The sequence below is a fragment of the Colossoma macropomum genome, unplaced genomic scaffold (assembly GCF_904425465.1).
Source record: "Colossoma macropomum unplaced genomic scaffold, Colossoma_macropomum, whole genome shotgun sequence".
Classification (NCBI taxonomy): Eukaryota; Metazoa; Chordata; class Actinopteri; order Characiformes; family Serrasalmidae; genus Colossoma; species Colossoma macropomum.
The window spans coordinates 22,035,051-22,056,907 of NW_023494799.1; the positions used below are offsets into that span (position 1 = coordinate 22,035,051).

Below are 21,857 nucleotides of genomic sequence, written 5' to 3' on the forward strand. Positions count from 1 at the left end.
TCTGTGAGGGAGCTTTTAGAGGTGGATGTCTGGTTCCTATCACCACCACTGTGAACAATTCTGACTCGGTAAGTTTTTCTAGAATGGAGTGTTTGACACCAAACCACTCTGAACGAACTTTGCTTAAATACTAACCATTAATTCATGCAGAAATTTTGAAAAATGGGTGGAATTCCACTTTAAGAAAACATCTGTATTGTCAAACATTAAAAACTAAAACTCAGTACTTTTGAATGAGATTTATTTAAATAGGACATTTTTCTGTTTGTAAGAATGGTTATAACACATGAAAGCCACTGAAGATGAACACGTCTCTGATCAGAGACCGTATTCGTTGTTTTTTTGTTTCTATATTCACACTTTGGTGAAGAAATCTCCCAGCACAGCCAACACTGGATCCTTTAGGCTTCTCGCAATGAGGGTTTTTAGGACAACACACATGACTATGTACACTCCAGGCAACACATTATCCGGAAAGCCGTGAGTGTGGCAATGACGGTTAGTAAACCTCTGTCAAACTACCTCACAAACCAGGTTCAGGTACACACGCAGGCGTCTGATGCACTGGGCAAAATTAGCGACTATTCAAACAAGTGTTTATGAAATGATTAATACAAATAAAAATCATCTAAAATTTAAAGTCTGGCAAACAAGCGTAAAGTAAAACATGGATAAATCTGCACCAAAACAAGATCTCATCATACAAGCTGAACGTGTGTTCTGCGTCCTTCCTGTACATTAGTGTTGTTAGCATTGCTTTGCATTAGTGTCACAGGCCAACTTCCAACCAACGAGAAGCAGCTTGGCTCCACCACACAAGCTTTCATTCATTTCAAGGAATCATCTTAATGCACTTAATAAAATAACAGAAGCGCTGATTTGAAACTCAGAAGCATCTGCCCATTGGCTTCCATTCTAAATGCATTTTGAGTCAACAGGATTTCTGTTCTTTTCCAAGTTGTGGGAAACGTATTGAAATTACTGTCTGTGGTAAATGACCATACAATACAGCTGCTCCAATCATAGATCAGGTTGAAATCCACTGAAGTTCCCCTTTAATCCTCATAGTGCTTTGGTAACCAGCATTAGTAAGACCAGTCACCACTCGGCTGGCGAGCACAGCTTTCAGTGTGCCATCTCCTCAAATGCTCAAAAAGGTGCAGGTGCATATTCTTAAAAAAAACAAAACAAAACAAAAAAAGAAAACAAAACAAAAACGCTGCAGAAATGCGTGCTGTCTTTTCAATTTGAGTGAATATCACTCATGTTTGCTCTCAAAAACAAGTAGTCCTGTGTTACCCATCACGTCACAGCTGTGTTGGGAAGGGGAGGGCGTTGTGGATGTTCAGGTCAGTGAGTAAATTAAGGTTGGCCAGCTGGTTAAAATGAAAGACATTTCCAAAGTCATCTATATGTTCACCTTCAGAACGGATCTGCTGCTCTTGACTGCCAGTCAGGAGCAACAGTGGACGATTTTAAATTAAAGCTACTGTTTTTGCTGACCGTTTCTTCCAGAGCTGATATTCTGCACCCTCTCTTGGATTTAACATCCTCTAGCATCCAAGTTTTAACTGAAAAAACAAACACAAACACTACATATGTGAAGCTGAAGCCCCCCTGCCACACTGGGCCTCAAACACATTCTTGAATATCTGTAAAGAATAAATATTTCTGTGGAAGAAAAGAACGTCCCTCGCCATCTTCCATGCACGCACGTTATATACAGCTTGAAATACACGCCACCCTCCCCTAAAGGCCCTTGAAGAAAACAAGAAGCAAGCCACGAATACGAGCATTCCAAACTGCAGGTGGCTCTGACATGTAAAGCTACGCTTAAGCCCATTTCAAATCAATCTATTAAAAGAACTAAAAAAAAATAAAATGAAATCATCAAAACCGACTACTGATGTATTCTCCACAAAAAAAACACAGTAGAAGGGAATAATACATTTCCTCGCTGTGTTCACAATCAACTCTGCCGCAAACTGCAATACTGACATTGGGGGGTTGGTCTTTTAATAGTCTAACTTTTATTAGAATAAAATTAACTTAAACTCTCAATAAAAACAAACAAACAAACAAAAATGAACAGCTATGGAAAAGAGGATGCAACATGGAGAGGATCTGTGGAGATGGCCGAAAGCGGGGCTGTGATGGGGCACAACAGCGCTCTTTGAACCGCTGGAGAGTCTTTTCCTTGCAGAGAGTTCATGGTTAGAGGAGTCCTCCTCAGTCCTCTATGTACTCCCATAAGTCCTTCTCATAGCCCTCGTGCACATGTTGCAGCAGCACTCGCCGTCGACTCTCACAGTATCTGCAGAGAGAAACAGAAAACAATCTGCCAGATTAGCAAATGGCTGGGCTGCCCAGACGAAAAACAACGTTGTAACGTACTGCGACTGCCTTGCATGTTATTCCAGGACCCCTAAATGTGTGACTCATGATGCTCAATAAATAACTGTTAAATTTACATGTGTATTATGTAGGGGTGGGAATCTCTAGGCACCTCACGATTCGATCACGTTTCAGAGGCTGCGATGTCATTATAAATCGATTATCGATGCATCTTTTTTTTCTATACAGGATTTCTTTTTTCTCACTGTGTGACAACTTGGAACTTTTAAAGCATCTAAAGCAAAGTATCTGTAATTATCCATAATGAATTTACTTCCAATATCTTTTATTAATAAATCAAATGGAAGCAATGTGGCAAGTGAACAGGAAGGCTCTCATTCACTGCTCGTTTGGAGCAAACGATACGCTGCCACTCATTTGCGATAAAATGCACAGTTACGGTGAAATAAGATTCTGTGGCAGTGGGTGTCCACGCAGCAGATTACAGTTATTCTACACATTTTCTTCAGTGATTTAATAGCTTCGGATATGGTTTCGTTGTAGAGAGTTGGGAGGTCGCTGTGTCAGTAAAATATCTTCGAGATGGGACGCTGTATCTCGGCTCCAAAGTGTGCAACATAGCGCGAAAGCCCTGATTCTCAAGGACTGAGTACGGATGTAAATCCTTGGCAATAAAAGTTGTGATAGAGTTTGTAGTTCGCTTCGTCCTTTTCGAGTTGGGTGGAAGCTTTGACATCGCTTGATTGATGGTCCTCTGGTTGGCAGCAACTACAACCAGGCGGAAAACGGGTGGAAACGTAATATGCTCCACAGAAGCCATAGTGCTGCCATACGCTAACGCTAGCTCAGGGGTCAGCGACCTGCAGCTCTTTTACTGGCCTGGTGTGGCTCCAGTTAGTTAGCGAGTTAGATTTCTGGGTAAAAATAAAATAATCCTCCTTTGCAGTAAAATAAAGCTCTGCTGATCGTTCAAACACAGTTTCAACAATAAATGAATAACGCTGGAATTAATGTAGCCTATAACTGCTAGTTCACCTAGCTAGTAGCTAACGAAAAGGCAAAGAGAAAGATTTAAGATGAACATCCATAATTTGGAGACTAATAGACTTATTTGCATTGATAAGCACTCAGCTGGTTTCCTGACACATTTAATCTGCAATGAGAAACTATCAAACACTAAAAAAAAAGAAAGAAAAAAAAACGTGAAACTTAAGTCGGTTTCTCGTTGTACAGCTTCTCATTCGAAATTGTCCTGTTCCACCTTAAATGGTGCAGCAGTTACATTCTGGCGCCTCAGGCAGCACTTAAGGTGGAACGGGAAAATTCGAACGAGAAGCTGGTGAAAGAGAAGCGACTTCAGCCTCGTAAAAGAGAGACATTTTACAAGAAACGGTTCTACTTTTGTGGAAAAGCTTCCAGCTGGTGATGCAAGAAAAGCGGCTTCAGCTGAGCTACAGCTTAAAGCAGAGCAAAGTATGTCTGCATTTTTGTTTGTATTATATTTTTAGCCTGTACTAGTACATTAGCACGTACTAAGACTCATGTACAGCCAAGATGGTCAATTGGACCCAAAATGTTGTGGCTCTCAAGGTGGTTTGATTTTTGTTGAAAATACAAAATGACTCTTATTAACATTTGGGTTGCGACTCCTGCACTAGCTTTTAATGTAGTGTGCACCCCACAGACTGTCCTTTTGCATTCTGTCAACATTACGTTATCGATTAAAATTTAGAAAATTGACTTTTGACACTTGTGAATCGATTCAGAAGCGTCCACGTCCGCATCACGATGCATCCAAGAATCGATTTTACCCCCACCCCTAGTATTAGGGCTGTCATAACAGCATTATTTTGTGTAGTTAATCATAATTAATCATGTTTATGTGCTCAAATTTGACCTTAAACTGAGGGCGACTGTCACTGAATCATAGCAGCGTATAGCAGCTGGGCTTCAGCATCAAAGTACGAAAACGTACTTACGGCGTTAAAAAAAATTGAGTGCTGTGAATAATTTATCGTGTTATTATTTATTAACGAGTTTTCATTATTAATGAATTGACACCGACTCCGCAAATTTTAACAGACCACGACAGGCTCAACCGTTAACCATAAACATACGAACATAAGTGCACGTGGTTCTGCTCATTCCTCACCTATACTTGTCCTGGACTTTCTGTTTGATGTCTTGCAATGAATCCTGGGAGATGTCTCGCTCCAGATATCCTGACAGCACCTCCGTGGCATTCTCCAGGTCAGCCTGATTGTTCTGAAGGACACAGGATGGCACTTATTTACAAAACCTTCATGATTCCACACACAAATGCTCCACAAATCATCTAAAGCAGTGTCTCCCCAGTCCGGTCTTCTAACAGAATCTCAGCGCAGACACGAACCTCGAAGATGATGGACTGGTTGTTCTTCTTGAGGTAGAAGGCAAAGACGTAGGTGAACATGAGCGTGGAGCGGCACTGACACAGCACGTCCACGGCCTTCTTCAGGAACTGCACTTCGATCCACGACATGTTGTGCTGCTGCATCTCCTCCATCTTCTGCTTGACCTGTGCATACAGCTTGTGCTCAAAGCGCAGGCTCTGCATGTGGTTCATGTAGCGGTTGCAGTAGAAGAGATAGCGCTGGAGTGCTGCGCGGGACCGCTGCACCAAACATACACAGGAACCTGGGATTACAATCTATGTAACAGCAACAGCAGTGTTACGAATGTAGACATATCTCTTGTTTATAACGTCTCTGATGTTAGGAGGCTAATTACTCTAAACAGTCATATTCTTGTATACATTGGTGTAAAGCAGGTGTAAGAAAATGAACCCTATGAAATATTTTCTAAGCAGCCTCCATCTTCTTGAACAGAACAGGAAAAACAAGGAACACTGCTGGCAACCGGTTGTAGTATATGAGCTGATTTGCCAATCTCATTAAGACATTGATACGTTTGAATACCAAGTACAAATGCACGTGGATAAAATCTTATCAAGTTACAATCCAGATGGAGGACACATGAAATCACCTGGCTGTAGTACACAATATGTAGTTAAACACTGCATCTCCACAATGGTACACTTTTTAAAGAGATGTGAAGAACACTCAAAAAACCTTGATGATTCAAGGGTTCTTTGCATCATGAAATGGTTCTTAAGATTGAAGGAAAATGTGCTGTTGAAAATGGTTATATACAGCAACCAAAAGGGTTCTTCTATTGTTATGATATCAAGCTTATAACAATAGAAGAACCCTTCTGGGTGCTTTATAGAACGCCTTTCAAAAAGGTACTATACAGAACCATGTATAGCACATTCATGCACATTTTCAATCAATGGTCCGATATAGAAACTTTTCTTTATTAAAGAACCCTTGAAGAACCTTGAAGAGTGTATTTTTATAGGAGAACGGGGAAATTATCTTAGTGTCTGTTGACGGAATATTAAATAACCTAAAAGTAACAATTTCTATTAGGCCTCTTACCATGAAATGTTCACGCAACGTTCAAAGTAGATTTTTAGGTGTTCACACAGAGTAAAAGGCAGCTTATACATGGTACAAAACAATAAAGCTAAACTTCTTAAAATGGCCTACAAGGTTCTTATTTCAGCCATTCTACATTACAAGAGATCATTCTGAAATAATATTTTGCTTAACACCTTAAGTGAAAAAGACATGCATCTGAAATAATATGGCTAGGCTTTTTTTCTTTTAAATACCTCCTGGGCATCTCTGGCTGCTTTTGCATCATCTTCATTGTAGCGATTGCAGTTGTACCTGAAAAACACAACATTGGTTGTTGGAGTTGGACACTGGAGTGCTACATCACCCCCAGATAACTCACTAACTTCCAGACGTCTGTTCTTCACTCTTAGAAAATAGCTTTTATGGATGCAGCAACCCACATATTTTCAGATTTTATATGATTTTGGTTCAGATTCAAATCTATTTTCGCCCACAAAATAAGCCCCAAAAGTCAGACCCTAAAAATGTATAAGCTCCTTAGAAAAAAAGCCCCATCAGTTGAGAGTGGGTGGGTGTGTCTACTGCATAAGCCCCGCCCCTCCCTGCCCACTTTACTCTGACTGGATGCAGCATACACTACTTCCAACTAAGGCTGTAACGATCATAAAATTTAAGCTGACTATTAATTGTCATAAATAATTGCACTTGATTTCATACTTGCAACAATAAAATTGTGGTAAAACTCACAGTAATAACTGAATAATAAGCCACAAGACTAACACCTGAACAATAAGCCTGCAGTTTAAGAAATAGACAGTGTTTTTGTATATATGGATCCCAAGAAAAACATCCACACACAGTAACGTAACTGCAGCAGTGATATCCATACGTGTGGACAGCACTTACCAGGCTGAGCCATGCGGCTCCCACGGGCCGAGACAAACCCAACAGAACTCCGCCTTACAGTTCTGATTACGGCACACCATGTGGTTACAGCCGCCGTCCTTTTCAATAGTCACATGACATTTGGGACACTCCTGAGGACACAAGGGACACCAGACAGACAGATGTCAAAACACAGCTGCCTATGGATTTATTCTCTTAAATTTCAGTACACAAACGAGTAAAGACACAGAGAGGTGACCTGTAAACTAATACTGGAATACAAATAAATATTTTAAAATCATTAAAAAAAAATTATGCAGATGTTGTTTTGCCTTGGTATTTGCTGCAATCCAGTTAGATGTTTCACTGTCATCGTCACACTTCTTAATCCATTTCCTCAACCACTAGAAAAAGCAAAGAAATATCTGCAGTAAATACAAGCACATTCTTTTAGTTTAAAACACTATTATTTATAGTGTCATTTAAAGACAAAGACTAACATACCTTGCACTTCACTGGGTCGTGCCAATTTTCTCCACAGTTGAAGCTAAATAGACAGAGCAACACTTAATCAGTGTACAAAGCCCACAAAAGCAGTCTATATTCAAAACCAGCAATGTGTGTGCATATATGCATATATGGATAAAGCAAACTTGGAAACTGGTCTTGTAAAATGAATTACAAAACCACATAAATGTCCCAAGTGGATCTCAGGAGGAAATAAAATATAAGAAAAATGTAAGATATGGGCCCTTTAAAGCAATAGCCCAGATTAAGACACCAGAGTTTTGTCACTGCTACTGAGGTGCAAGTCTTACCAGAACTGTCTGCCGCATTTACAGCGCACTGGTTTGGCATCTGGATACTGGACCTTAATCACGTGATGGCAGTCAGGAGCCGGACACCATTTCAACAGTCTATTACACTGCAGGAGAGAAAATGATCCGTCTAAGACACTGGGAAACATTCCTACACAGCCTAAAACAATCATCCTCAATCATAATCCAAGAGAAAAATTAACACATATTTTTGTGTTTTTCCATCTGCTCTTATTCAGCTCAGGAAGGACCTGCATTTTGTGCAGTTTGATGCAGTGGAAACACAAAAATGAGTTACTAAGACTGAATCATTGGCCTGAAAAGTTGCTTAACTGTCTTAATGACCAAATAAATGGACAGAGACAGAGTTACCGGAGGCTAAAGACAGAAAATATGGTGAACGTTCTTACCTCTACAAAACTATTCGTGATTAAATGTTGGTACTTCAGCTTCACTTTTGAATCCGTGATCAGCCGCCTGTAGGGAACGAACAATGTAGTCACTGTCCTGCGCAATCTGTTAAAGCTGAATTATGTAGGATTTTTTTTAGTTACAAATGAAAGAAGTATCATTACAGAGTGAGGAGGAAAGAAAAAAGGCTAAAAAATGGTGAGTGTGCGCTGCTGCGAGTTGCCCTGTAAAGAATAATCATTTAAAAGTGAGCGGTGTCAGGTCAGGTCTTTTTTTACACTACATTTATGTGTTGACCCTTAGAATCCCACAGGGATGGCGGCGACTCTGCTGCACACATTTTATTAACAGGACTGCCAAAGTCGATCTCTTATCATAGAGAGATTTAATAAATTGCATTAGATTCTGGGGATATCAACAGAAAAGTCGAGTGCTGAATGATTTCTCCACAACTTGAGGCTAACTTTCAATAGTCTAAACAAAACTAGGCTACACAAGCGCATTAAAATCAGACATTTTCATTGGTTTTCATTTGGTTTGCTCAGCACTTACCTGCCCAGAGCTAAACAAATCTTCCGTTTCATTTCATCAGTGAGAACGAAAAAAAGCAGTATATCCTCGTTTTCTAACCGCCTAATCTTGCAGCAGACTGCCAAGGGATCAGTGAAGATTCTAGTGCTCCCTATAGACCCAATAAACACCTGTGAAGACCATGCCAATACATTTATATGATTACTTGGAAAAAATGTTTAACATTTGGTTTTTCTCCCAGCGCTTCGTAAGACCAGTTTGCACTTATACAAGTTGTTTTTCAAGAGATTTCACTCTTTAATGTATTCTTATTAAATAAATATTTAGTTTGTGTTTTCATTTATTACTTTATAAGTGTGTTATATTTTCTGCAGATTCCACAGATGTGCACAACATACTCCGGTAAGAAATGGATCCACTGCAAGCTTAAATACACATGTAGCATAGTAAACCCAGCAGGGGTTAACGTCACATGAACAGGCACAAAAAGAGGGTCCAGCTAGGCCTCTCATGCAAAATCAGCATAATACTGATGAAGATTTGATGACAACTGTAGATAATTCACTCATATCTTTCAAAGACGCATCCTTCACCAAGTTTTGACTAAGTTCTCTTTGAATACTCTTACATACTTTGTGTGTAAATACACATTTCCACCAGAGAGGTCTCCAAATCATACATAGCACAGCTTTAAGCAAATTAAATTCATATACAAAACATCGTACTAACAATTACTTACATTACAGTGTTGTCATCTACCAAAATATCACAGCTGTAAGCAGGACAAGAGATGGTCTGGGGAAAAAAAAAACAATGTTACATTTAACAAAATAACAAGCAATATGGGAGTATTGGCAAATTTTGTCCCTTCCTGAATCGGGGCCTTGTCAAGGCGGAAGGGCTTGTGTGGTCTAGGGATCTTCAGAGCTAAGTGGTCGGGAGCAGTATGCTCCTGGTAGGGTCTCCCAGGGCGAACAGGTCTGGAGTGAAGACCCAGACTAACTCGATCCAAAAAAATCCTCTATGAGAGATGGACACGGACAATCGTGTACCCTGCCCGGGAGAGGGTCACCAGGACCTACCCCTGGAGCCAGGCCTGGGGGTAGCGTCCCCCGGCGAGCACCTGGTGGCTGGGCAGCCCACGTAACCCGGCCGGGCTCAGCCCGAAGAGGCAACATGGGGAGACCATGTGGGCCCACCACCCGCAAGGTCCAGCATGGGGGAGCAGTGCAGTGCTGTATAGGCAGTGGGAGATTGCGGGGGGGGCCCTGGTGGCCTAGGTCCCTGCGGCAGAAACTGGCTCTTGGTACGTGGAATGTAACCTCACTGGGGGGGAAGGAGCCGGAGCTTGTGCAGGAGGTTGAGAGGTACCAACTAGATATAGTTGGGCTCACCTCCACCCACAGTGTCGGCTCTGGAACCAAACTCCTTGATAGGGGTTGGTCCCTCTCCTACTCCGGGGTTGCACAGGGTGAGAGGCGCCGGGCGGGTGTGGGGATACTCACGAGTCCCCGGCTGGCAGCCGTGCAGCTGGAGTTTGTCCCGGTGGACGAGAGTGTCGCCTCAATGCAAATTAAAATCGCAGAGAGGAAAACTCTGACTGTTGTGTGTGTTTATGCACCAAACAGCAGGTCGGAGTATTCGGCCTTCTTGGAGTAAGTGGGTCTGGTTCTGGAAAGGGTCCCGTCTAGAGACTCCATAGTCTTACTGGGAGACTTCAATGCTCATGTTGGCAATGACTGGGAGACCTGGAGAGGCGTGATTGGGAAGAACGGATGCCCGATCTAAACCCGAATGGTGAATTGTTATTGGACTTCAGTGCCAGGCATGGATTGTCCATAACGAACACCAAGTTCGAACACAAGGATGTTCATAAGTGTACATGGTACCAGAGCTCCTTGGGTCATAGGTCAATGATCGACTTTGTTGTCGTTTCATCTGACTTGAGACCATATGCTCTGGACACTCGGGTGAAGAGAGGAGCTGAGCTGTCAACTGATCACCATCTGGTGGTGAGTTGGATCAGATGGCAGGGAAGACCGATGGTCAGAACCGGTAGACCCAAGCGAATAGTGAGGATGTGCTGGGAACGACTGTCGGAGGCCCCTGTTCGGAAAGATTTTCTCATGTCCCGGAGGAGATAGGGGACATGCAGTCTGAATGGACCCTGTTCAAAACCTCCATTGTGGAAGCTGCTGGGCGTAGCTGTGGCCAAAAGCTTGTTGGTGCCTGTCAGGGCGGTAACCCAAGAACCCCCTGGTGGACACCAGGGGTGAGGGAGGCCGTCAAGCTGAAGAAAGAGGCCTTTAGGGACTGGATGGCCCAAAGGACTCCCAACTCAGCAGATAGGCACCGACAGGCAAAAAAGGTGGCAGCTGCAACAGTGGCAGAAGCGAAATCCAGGGCGTGGGAGGCGTTTGGAGAAGCCATGGAAAAAGACTTTCGGTCGGCCTCAAGGAGGTTCTGGACGACTGTCCGGCGACTCAGGAGCAGTCGGGGTGGCTGCGCCCAAGTTCCACTTTGAGGAACTCCTTAATCCGGGAGACATGCTTCCTTCATGGGAGTCAGGGCCAGAGGCTTCTGGTGTGTCAAGCTCCATTTCCCTGGTGGAGGTCACTGAGGTAGTTGGCAAGCTCTTCAGTGGCAAGGCACCGGGGGTGGATGAGATTCGTCCGGAGATGCTTAAGGCTCTGGATATTGTGGGGCTGTCATGGCTGGCACGCCTCCGCAATATTGCATGGACCTCGGGAACAGTACCCTTGGACTGGCAGACCGGGGTGGTGGTCCCTATTTTTAAGAAAGGGGACCGGAGTTGAACCTCGGATTGAGGAGGAACAATGCGGATTCCGTCCCGGACATGGAACAATGGACCAGCTTTTCACTCTCTCACGGATTGTTGAGGGGGCATGGGAATTTGCCAACCCAGTCTACATGTGTTTTGTGGATTTGCAGAAGGCTTACGACCGTGTTCCCCGAAATATCTTGGGGGAGGTCCTCCGGGAGTATGGGGTGCCAGGGCTGCTACTCCGGGCCATTCAATCTCTGTACTCCCGGAGTGAGAGCTGTGTTCATATACTTGGCATTAAGTTGGACTTTTTCAGTGTTAGCGTTGGACTCCGCCAGGGTTGTGCCCTGTCTCCACTCCTGTTCATGATATTCATGGACAGGTGTCAAGGCGTAGCCGTGGTCAGGAGGGCATTATGTGTGGAGGCTGGAGGGTGGCGTCTCTGCTATTTGCAGACGATGTTGTTCTATTGGCTGGATCACATGGATGCCTCCAGCGCGCACTGGAGCAGTTTGCAGCTACCGTGACCCTAGCTGGACTAAGCGGTTTACGATGATGATGATGATAAATTTTGTAGTTTTATTAGTTTAGGGATGTCTGATCTGATATAAGCAATTTAACGTTTAGTGTCGGCTGATACTGACCTAATCTATTATCACAGAATAGATTAATGACTATGCAGGGAGTAGCCAAGGGGTGGCTTGTGGTGGGCTGTGCCACCCTCCTACGAAGCGTGGCCACCGTAGCTCAGCAAAGTGAGACAGTCAGCTATCTTCACTCAAGCAATCACCAGAGAAAAATTCTGCCACTATATGTGATCGGTTTTACCCAATGTGAAAAGAGTTAAACTCATTAATAATGCTATTATTGTGTTCATCTTTTTAGACTTATGACCGCATTAACAATCTGCCCAGCACACAGAGCAGCACTGCCAAAAACGACTACAGATTACTTTACATAATGTAGTACACTCTTAAACAGATGGTTCTTCAAGGGTTCTTTAGTAAGGAAAACGGATCTATATAGAGCCATGGACACTGAAAAGAACTCTTCATATGATTAAAGGATTCTGTGCACTGTGAAAGGGTTCTTTAGATTGATGGAGAATGTGCTATGTATAGTTCTATAAAACACCCTAAAAAGTGTTCTTTTATTGCTATGATTTCAAGCTTGTAAAAATGGAAGAACCCTATTTGGTGCTATATAGCACCCTTTTCAAAAAGGTGCTACATACAGAACAATCTAAAGCTCACTCTCCATCAATCTAAAGAAACTTTCACTGTGCAAATAACACTTTGATCATGCAAAGGGTTCTTTGAGTGTTCATGGTTCTATACAGAACTCTTCTCTTAATAAAGAACTCTTGAAGAACCATCTTTAAGTGTGCAGGCCAAACAAAGGTAAGATGAGTTAACAAAAAATAAAATAATTAATTTAAAACTAGTAACCACCTTTTACTATCATTTATCATGTAAGCTACATACTTTTCATAGCAGAGTACATGCGTGTGTTTGACGACGCAGCCTAGATTTCATCTGAGTTGAACACAGCGCTGAGTACAAGTTCCTGCTAATGCTACTGTAAGTTAGCTTGTTACCCAGCCAAATCTTTTCTCATAGTGTTACCTCACACTTTTTTCCCCCTAGTAGCTTGCCATTCCAATAAAACCACTGGGCCTAACCTGGTCACCCTGTTGAAATGCTTCTGGCTACGCCCCTGCTACCATGACAGAATTTACGTTTTAAACATTTTAATATTTTAGTAAACACCACTGCTGAGACTTACTTGACCCATTCCCTCCTCAATGATTTTGGTAGTCAGGTAGTCCCCCCAGCACTGCATGCAGAACTTGTGCCCACACTCCAGCCCTGTGAAGTACTGCAGGAGAGAAGCACTGAGTCAGAGCAGGCAGTGAGAGCTTATATGGCGCATCACCCACTCCATTTTGGCTGGAAAGTGAACCTTACTCAGTACTGTACATATAGATTTAGGAGATATGCAGTACAACTGAGAAAATGCATCTGAAGTTTAAAGGGCCATTTTTTTTATCTGAGGTAGACTTACAATGACATTTGTGAGCTTTTATTTACCAAAACCAGTCATAATTCATTTCTACATGATCAGCCCCCCCCACAAGTGTCCCCTTAAAGCTGCAGCAACAGCCATGCAGTCTGAGAGTTACTGACCGAGTGTGGGTAGTTCAGGTAGCAGATCTGGCAGTGCATGTCCTGATTGGAGGAACGTGTACTCATGGGTCGCGTCCTTGCCTTCTTGCTGGGGTTAATAACATGGCACTCTGAGAACAACTTATCAAGATTTCCATCGAAGTACCTGAAGAGACGAAAACAGAACAGCAGCTTAAAAATATCTTTTCTAAACCAATGGAATGTCAGAAGGATGCTAAAATATAAGCTACACAATTAAAAAAGACGGTTCTATGGGGTGAACACTCAAAGAACCCTTTGCATGATTAAAGTGTTCTTTGCATCGTAAAATGGTTCTTCAGATTGATGGAGAATGTGCTTTATATTTTAGAGCCTTTTTGAAAATTGTTTCATGCATGACACATAACAGCAGAACTATACACAACACATTCTTCACCAATCTGAAGAACCATTTTACCATGCAAAAAAAACATTTAATCATGCAAAGCGCTCTTTAAGTGTATGGTTCTATATAGACTTTACTAAAGAACCTTTTTAAGAGTGTACTGGCCTCAATTAGACGATGCAAATCTTTCTGGTGAAATTCTAATCAAACAGTGGAAAAGTAGAGAAAAAGAAAAACAAGACTTGCCTCTCCATAAGCTTCTCTTTGTCCCAGTTGAAGTGACTGAGGAGTATTCTGGTTATGGTCGCTGGGTTCTAAAACAAAGACAACACAGAGAGAGTAATGCAAGGCTGATCTAATCCTCTGGCTTCTTAATCAAATGTTTATGACAAACCAAGATGATACTCATTGTCGTATTGAGTGTTAAAACAAAAAGGAGGGTGCGGAACAAACAGCACTCCTCGTCTCTGATTGGCCCAGACGGCCTATTCTGATACTGTGTTAGAGAGTAATCAGAGAAAGTTACATATCATAAAGTGCTTAGTCAGAAAAACACATTACGTTGCTCAGATGTACTATATTAGACTATGAGCCAGTATCCTGGACATGGATCATGCCTAGTCTTGCACTAAACTGCAGTGCCAATTAGACCTGGGCGATAAGGTGATGCAATTCTGATAGTGTCGATGACTGACAAGTAACCCGATGACGATAAGTAAAATGTGATAACTGCCATGTTGGGGAACTGACAAAGAACTAGAGAGGACTAAACAGTTAAACCACCTGAGAAATTGGGGATTCTTTTTTTTCTGTTTAACTGCCAAGTTTTTAAGAAGCTGCCTAGTTTTTGGCTCACAACAGCCTGCCTGAACCTCTCTGCCTTGCATTTGTTTCAGAAATGCATTTTAGGCAGAAATTGTACAGTAAATCAATCATGAAACAATGTCTAACGTCACGCATTACTGTATTCCATATAATAACTACAATAATCTGTAAGGGAGCTTTTACAAGTATTAAACTCTATTTAGCTTTATATATGCTAACTTTACCTCTCTGAGTGTCACGCTCTAGGATGTTTTTTTCAGCAGCAGTGGCAGGTCACAACCAACCCCTTACCCCACCCCCAGGACCGGGGCAAGACCAACCCAAGTTAGCTTCTTTTCTTTGCTGGCCAGCCACTGAAGATCAAGCTCAGGACGTCAGTCTTGCCTGTTTCATTCAGCATATTTCACTGTAAAGTTGTAAACAAACAAAGATATACCGTCCTGAACAGTAACTGGCCCTCATTGGCTAGCTGGCTAGCATTACCACATTACAATGAGCAAGCAGCCAGGTTTGCACAGAATAAAACAGGTGAACAGTTCTCTATGACCCACTTTATTAATACTTCAGACCACCACTGTCCACAAAAGTCCACAAAATGTTATTTATTTTTTTTGCAACACTGCAACATCAGGTCACCCCAGCCTCCTCACTGTGTGCCAAGTTAGTCCACTAACTACAGTTTGCTAAAACTGTCTGAATAGCCCTGACTGACTACCATTTTTTTCAGCACAATTTTGTCGGCTCAATTCGGCTCTGACTGTTCGCACAAAGTTCGGCATTTCAATTTAAAAGCCCTCTGCAGACTTTTTTTATTTATTTACTTTTTTAATTTTTACTCGATTTTCTCCCCGATTTAGTCGTCTCCAATTCCACCCGCTAGTTAGGACTCCCCCAGTCACACGATGCTATCAACGCTAGGAGGGTGAAGGCTAACACAGGCTTCCTCCGAGACCTGTAAAGCCAACCACCGCTTCTTTTCGAACTGCCGCTCACGCAACGTCACTGGACAGCCGAACACGCTCGGAGGAAAGCGCCAACCGCCAGATCTGTTACGTCAGCTAACAGACACCTGCGCTGACTAGCATCGCGCTGAGTGATGGGGGGAGAAGGAGGGGCCATCCTACCCACCCAGAGAGAGCGAGGCCAATTGTGCTCTCTCGGACTCCCGGCTACGGATGGCTGTAGCATCACCAGGGATCGAACTCGCGATCTCCCTGCAGACTTTTTTTAATTGCAACTTCGTGACACTTTATAAAATTCTAAAGCTGTCTGATGAAGCTTAGATTAGTCGACTATCAAATTAATCATTAGTTGCAGCCTTATTATCAACCCACACCGATAACGGTACTGTGTTTAAGCTTAAGTATTAGCGCCAATACCAATACTGTATCAGTGCAGGCCCAGTATTGAAGTACATTGTAATATACATAACACAATGTGTGGGCCAAAGTAAGTAAAAACTTAAAAAGAGCATAAAGCCTAAACAACACAAATCTCAACCAAAGCAGCATAATCCTTACATCTGCCAGTTTGTTTACACTCGCTTCCTATTACTCCTAAGTAACTCCTCTAGAGTAAACAAATCCATTCCTGGGGACGTCCTCTGTACTTTCTCTGTTGACGGAGAATTATCAAACTACTGAACAGAGAGATATTAAGATATGAAGTCAGAACCATACAAGTGGTGTTGTAAAGCCCCTTCTATACACACGCCTCTACCAGCACAGAGGAGATACAACATAATGTCTTACAAACTAAGTTCTGTACCCTGTTCTGTTAGATAGGGGTGCGACAATGCATCATGGCCTCATGATATCGCAATACAAAAACTGAGACAATGGCCTCTGTGGAGAAAGAACATTCTGTTAATTATTCCATACAATGTGACTGGACTGTCTGAAAGTTCACAAACGATCAGCTACGTCTGAAAGATGAGTCTTTTTTTTTTTTTAATGTGTGAAATTTTCAAACAGCAGGAGCTGCAGTTTTTTTTTTAATTATACCGTACATTATCAACAATGTTGTCTTAACAAATTTTAAGTCGGTCACTTTAACCTAATAAAGCAGAGCTTGTGAACCGCCTGTAGATGAATTAAGCTGGCAGTGTACTTTAAACAACATCAGAACTAAGTAAACTAAGTAAGTAAACTATCGCTAAACAAGCTGTTGTAAATATACTTAAAAGGACAGTCTCGGCACCACTAGAAGCCCACTTTGTGCAGTAGACCAGTCACAGTCAAAGGGTGGTCTCAAAAGAAATCACATATTAGAACTGCGCAATATGGCAAAATTGTAGTACCATAAAAATTCTAAAAGTTTTCACAGTACACAATATTTCTTCTTCTGACATCTGATTGTTGGTCTTTTCCAAACAGTCACATTAAATATATATGCACACATTATCAAAAACTATGAATTTAGTGATTTCACATACTGTACTGCACTAAATCCAATTAAACTCTTTTAGAAGTCAACATCCAATTTGGAAGTGATCCCATACTGATAAGTACTGATTATATCCACAATATACTCAAAAAAGCATACTGTGACATACTGTGACTGAATTTATCACGATAACAATAAATACTGTCATACTGTCCAGTGTGCCATATGAACTCAACCCACTAACCATGCTTTGGGTTGAAAGCTTTGGCCGAAAAAACATATTGCTGTGCTTCAAAAAGTCATTTTCATTTGAACTAAACTGCCAGCCTGGACCTCAACTGATAGAAAATAATCAAATTTAAATCACAATACTGGTCAGAAAAATCACAATTAGATATTTCGTCCAAATCGTTCAACCCTACAATCAGCAGCACTCCTCCTGCCTCCCAGCTCCAGAGTCATTAGTAAGCTATGCAACAATCTGATTACAGTCATCAGTTCTCACCATGTGAATTTTGCTTAACATATCAAAATATCGAATTGCTAACGCAGCAGACTGAGTGCATAGTTACAGCTTTAGTGAATACTTTGCAATGGAGTTATTTTACTCCACTGAACAGTGAGTGTATGTGGCAATTTATTTAAAACTAATGCTTACAAATATAGGAATATTTAACTATACTAAGGCTTTCAAACAGGGATGCACCAAAATTTCAGCTTAAGCAGCAGCAGATCAACACCGGACCTCTGAACAGACGCTGTTTTATGATCAATTTACCACACGATTACAGCCAAAAATGTATTTTTAAAACAAATGCAAGGCATAGAGGTTAGGGGTGATTTAATGAAATCTATTAATTTTACCCCCGTTTTTTTTCTTTTTCACCACCCACTCTCTCAAATAAAAATAATAAAAAATAAGTACAAAAATAATAGAGGTCTGAACCGAACCGTGGAGAATCAAAAACAATTTTACCCACTATTTTCCCATCATCAACTTTCCATATAAAAACAAAAGACACGTGTGGGTTCACTGGTGGTTTTGGATAGTAAATAAAATGTCTACATTTGTAATGTAGTGAGATACCTGTTGAGACAGACGCTCACTGCCTCCTTGACCAACTCTGACTCTGTTTCTGAGCAATCCTGTATTTATTTCAGAAATGTTTTTGTATGTATGTCCTTCTAGAAGGTCCCTCTCATGAAAGGTAAAAAAAGGAAATAGAAAATATTTATTTCTGCACACACAAATTTTGAGATAAATTTGAATGTCCAGTAATCTGGACATTTAGACTTGGTGTAGCAAATTATACTTTGATGAGTATAATAACTTTGTGCATTATCAAACACAATGATTCAAGATTTTATTTTATTTTGTTAAAAGTAGAATGCGGTTCTATGAATTTGGGGATAACATGTTTTTTTAGAAATTTCATTGGTATGCTGGACATCAGAATTAGGCACATGAAATCTGCAAGACTTTCAAAAATGAACATATTTAACATGGTATTCTGAAACACAGAAACGTTATTGTTGTCTACAACACTGAGCTAGTGCACAGAATGTATGTAACTGGTTAATACTACATATCGTTGCTGTCCAAAGAACGTATCTCCACTTTTGATTATTTTTAATTTACTACATAATTTGAAAACTGAGTCCTTTACATCGTGCAAAAAATTTTATGATAAATGAACCAACAGAAATGCTCCAAAATGACTTGGAATAAAATCTCTTTAACTTACGTTAAAAGCTAATAATGTTTTTGCTCTCCACTTCAAAATTATTTTTTGTAGACATTTGTTTTCTTCGGACAGCGCCGATATCTAGGTAAAATGTTACACAGCTTATATAATATTTTCAAACTTTTTCCATTAGTGACCTCAGTTATTCCAACCATTTGTTTATTTTAGATCTAGTAATAGCATTATGATATGAAATTATTAGGCAAATTATTTAATATTTTCGCCGTTCATGCAGACGTCCAGATAACTCCAAGAGTTCAGAAACTTTTTTATGCAGCTGGACATACAGTAAAAGGATTCCCAATATTGTCAATGACCTAAAATAAATGATCAAATACTCTTCATGTTTCTCTTTTCATCACGCCAACTCTCAGACACAGTACTCCAGCCTGGTTTAGCCCACAGCTAACTGGGTCAGCGCTAGCACACACGCTAACTTGGCTACGTAAAATGGGAATGAAAGCTAACCGTGCTAACTGAGTACCTCTGTTCAGGCAATGTGGCAGTTCATAAAGACACCCGTGATATGTGTCATAGCTCACAAACACAGTATAATCCTGAGTTAAGTTACTTTTTTCGTGTTTAAAACGTCAATTTTACCCCGCGTTTAGCAAACATGCTCGCCAGCTAGGCTAACATTCACACAGCGCTTTTGAACGCGGGTTAAAATTTACAAATAAAACACTAAAGTTATTTTGCTCAGACCATAGCATGTTTAAGAGGTATAAAACACAGCAGTTAACTATATTTCTTAACTGCCAAAACTGTCGGAAGCTAAGCTAACCGTTAGCTTTTTCGCAGCTAGTTAGCATGTGTGCTAAACCGGGCCACTATGAACTATGAAATAAGATAGTTTGAGTGATAATGGGACGAAATGTTGGGAGTTTGGTTCATATTTCAGTGTTTGAGAACTTATTTAAGGCCGCTTGTGACATTAAGGGGCATCACGTGTTTCAATAAAAATAAAGGTTCCGTTTTTGGTACGAAGCTGAAGCCAGCTTAGCTTCTCGTTCAGAAGTTTCCCGTTCCACCTTAAATGGTGCGGCAGTTACATTCCGGCGCTGGAGGTGCCAGACTGTAACTGTCGCAAACTTAAGGTGGAACGGGAAAATTCGAACAAGAAGTTGGCGAATAGGAAGCCGACTTCCAGCATCGGCCTGTGTCAAACCACCGGGCTGCTATCCACTTCAGCCCGGTTCAAAACTCGCCGAAAACTCCGCGGAAACTCGCCTGGATCACCTCGTTGACCTCCCGTATGCACTCCACCATGTGCTGGAGAATCTGCTCGGTGGTCAACACCTCGAACCGGTAATCCTCCTCGTCCTGGCCGGCCCCGAGGCCCCCCAGGCCGCCGCCGCCTCCTCCGCCGCTGCTGCCCCCGTTCTCTCCGCACTCGCCCCGCTCTCCTCCGGCCACCACCGGCTCCACCAGCTCCACCTCCCCCAGGTCCAGCGTGTCGTCCCCGGCTTCCTCCTCGCCGCTGTCCTCACTGCATTCCTCTTCCTCGTCGTCAAATTCATAATTATAACCCTCGTCCGAGTCCATTACTTGTTTACGTTGTGGCAAAAAAACGGAATTACAAACGCGGGACGAGGCGAGTATTCAGAGAGAAAACGCTCCGTGTTTCGTGGAAAGTCTCCCGAAGCTCCCCCGGCCAGGCTGCAGCGTCACACAGCGACACCTACAGGCCAAACAGAGAGCAGCAGCGCCCCACGCACTACGCTTATTTACAATGGGAGAATAAATACAATAAAAAGTCAGTGTATATTTACACCAAGTGAAAATAGTATTAACCACACATCCTGGCTGTTTCCACTAATTCCACCCTGTAAACCATGTGACTATAGCACACAAAAAACGCCTATTTTCGCTGTAATGTTCATGTTCCCACATGCCTCCCATTTGGCCCACCACTTTTTAAAGCGCGATGGCGAGGTTCACTTTTTGAGTTGAGGACCAGTAGTATCCAGCTGCAGACCCGCAGTACCGCACTTTCAGAACCTCACCTTCAGACCCGCACTATCAGCCCCTTACAAGTACGCCTCTAGTGGTTCATTTCAGAATCGCAGTTACACTTTCCTGCCCTTACGAGAGAATTTTAACGTGGCATTTTTGTTTTTTGGCACCAAAGTGTATCGTGCGCGTTCGAGCGGTTTTTGTGACAGAAAAAGAGAATACTGAGGTTGTGAAATGGGTGTTTATTAGCTTGCTGGTATATATCAGTTGTATGTTGCTGGTGTTTGAACCCATACACAGGATGGATGAAGGTTCTTCAAGAGTTCTTTAGTAAAGAAAATGGTTCTGTTTAGAACTATGAGTTCTACATGGAACCATTTCATGCTTAATTAGTTCTTGGTGAAATGGTTCTTCAGATTGAATCTGTAAATAAATAAATAAATAAAAATAAAACAGCCTTGTGTGTTTGTTTAAAGTGATAATGAAAATAGTAATGTGGATTTGCTGAAATATGAGTGGATATTTACAACTTATGAAAAAGTAACATTTTTGGGCAAAACACCAAGTACAACAGTAAGAAATAAGAATAGCAAAGGAAATTGAAAAATACATAATAAAATCTACTATGCATATATGGATTAAACATTTTTTTGTGTTCGACCACATAGGGTTAAACAACAACCTTCTGTTAGCTTTTTAAAATTTAAACTGTCTATGACAAAATGTTTACACAGAATTATGCAAATAAAATGAGAAAACTCAGGAGAATTCCCTTTTAATATCAGCAATTCCTCTCACCATAAAAGTAGACCCCTTCTGTGTTACAGATAGAGCCATAAAACTGAGTGAATATCGGGTTGAGCTCAGCTTTTTCAGTATTTTCCGATGAAGCTGAATGTGGTTATGTTTCAGTCAGTCTGTAAAGTGTCTCACATCTCACACTGTTTGCTGAACTGTATTCTGTTGGTTTCTTCCTGATTCCAGTTTGTTTACTTGTTCAGCTGCCAACCGAAAAGCTTGCTTAGAATCAACACCAGGTTCAGAATTTGATGTTGGCCTGTGGTCACCCTCGTCTTCACAATCTGACCAAATAGGCTGCAGGTCAAATATCATCTTATAGGAGCTATCTAACGCATTCATCATCTGGTTT

At 41.6% G+C, this 21,857-nt stretch overlaps 1 protein-coding gene across 3 annotated transcripts; it reads right to left on the minus strand.

Annotated features, from left to right (window-relative positions):
• Positions 1-579: 579 nt before the first annotated feature.
• On the minus strand, positions 580-20,441 carry arih1l (ariadne homolog, ubiquitin-conjugating enzyme E2 binding protein, 1 like). Of its 3 annotated transcripts, none has more exons than XM_036586196.1 (14): positions 19,982-20,441; positions 14,043-14,110; positions 13,433-13,577; positions 13,032-13,124; positions 9,201-9,256; positions 7,930-7,996; positions 7,520-7,626; positions 7,206-7,248; positions 7,034-7,105; positions 6,723-6,853; positions 6,071-6,128; positions 4,748-5,044; positions 4,508-4,620; positions 580-2,314 (listed from the first exon to the last, which is right to left on the minus strand). In XM_036586196.1, exons 1-14 carry the CDS (start codon positions 20,294-20,296, stop codon positions 2,230-2,232), a joined length of 1,650 nt encoding a protein of 549 aa, XP_036442089.1. In that variant the 5' UTR covers positions 20,297-20,441; the 3' UTR covers positions 580-2,229. The 3 variants fall into 3 exon arrangements, with proteins under 3 accessions (XP_036442089.1, XP_036442090.1, XP_036442091.1); XM_036586197.1 differs by having other exon boundaries at positions 4,748-5,008; positions 19,982-20,440; XM_036586198.1 differs by lacking the exon at positions 19,982-20,441 and adding an exon at positions 18,094-19,975.
• Positions 20,442-21,857: the final 1,416 nt, after the last annotated feature.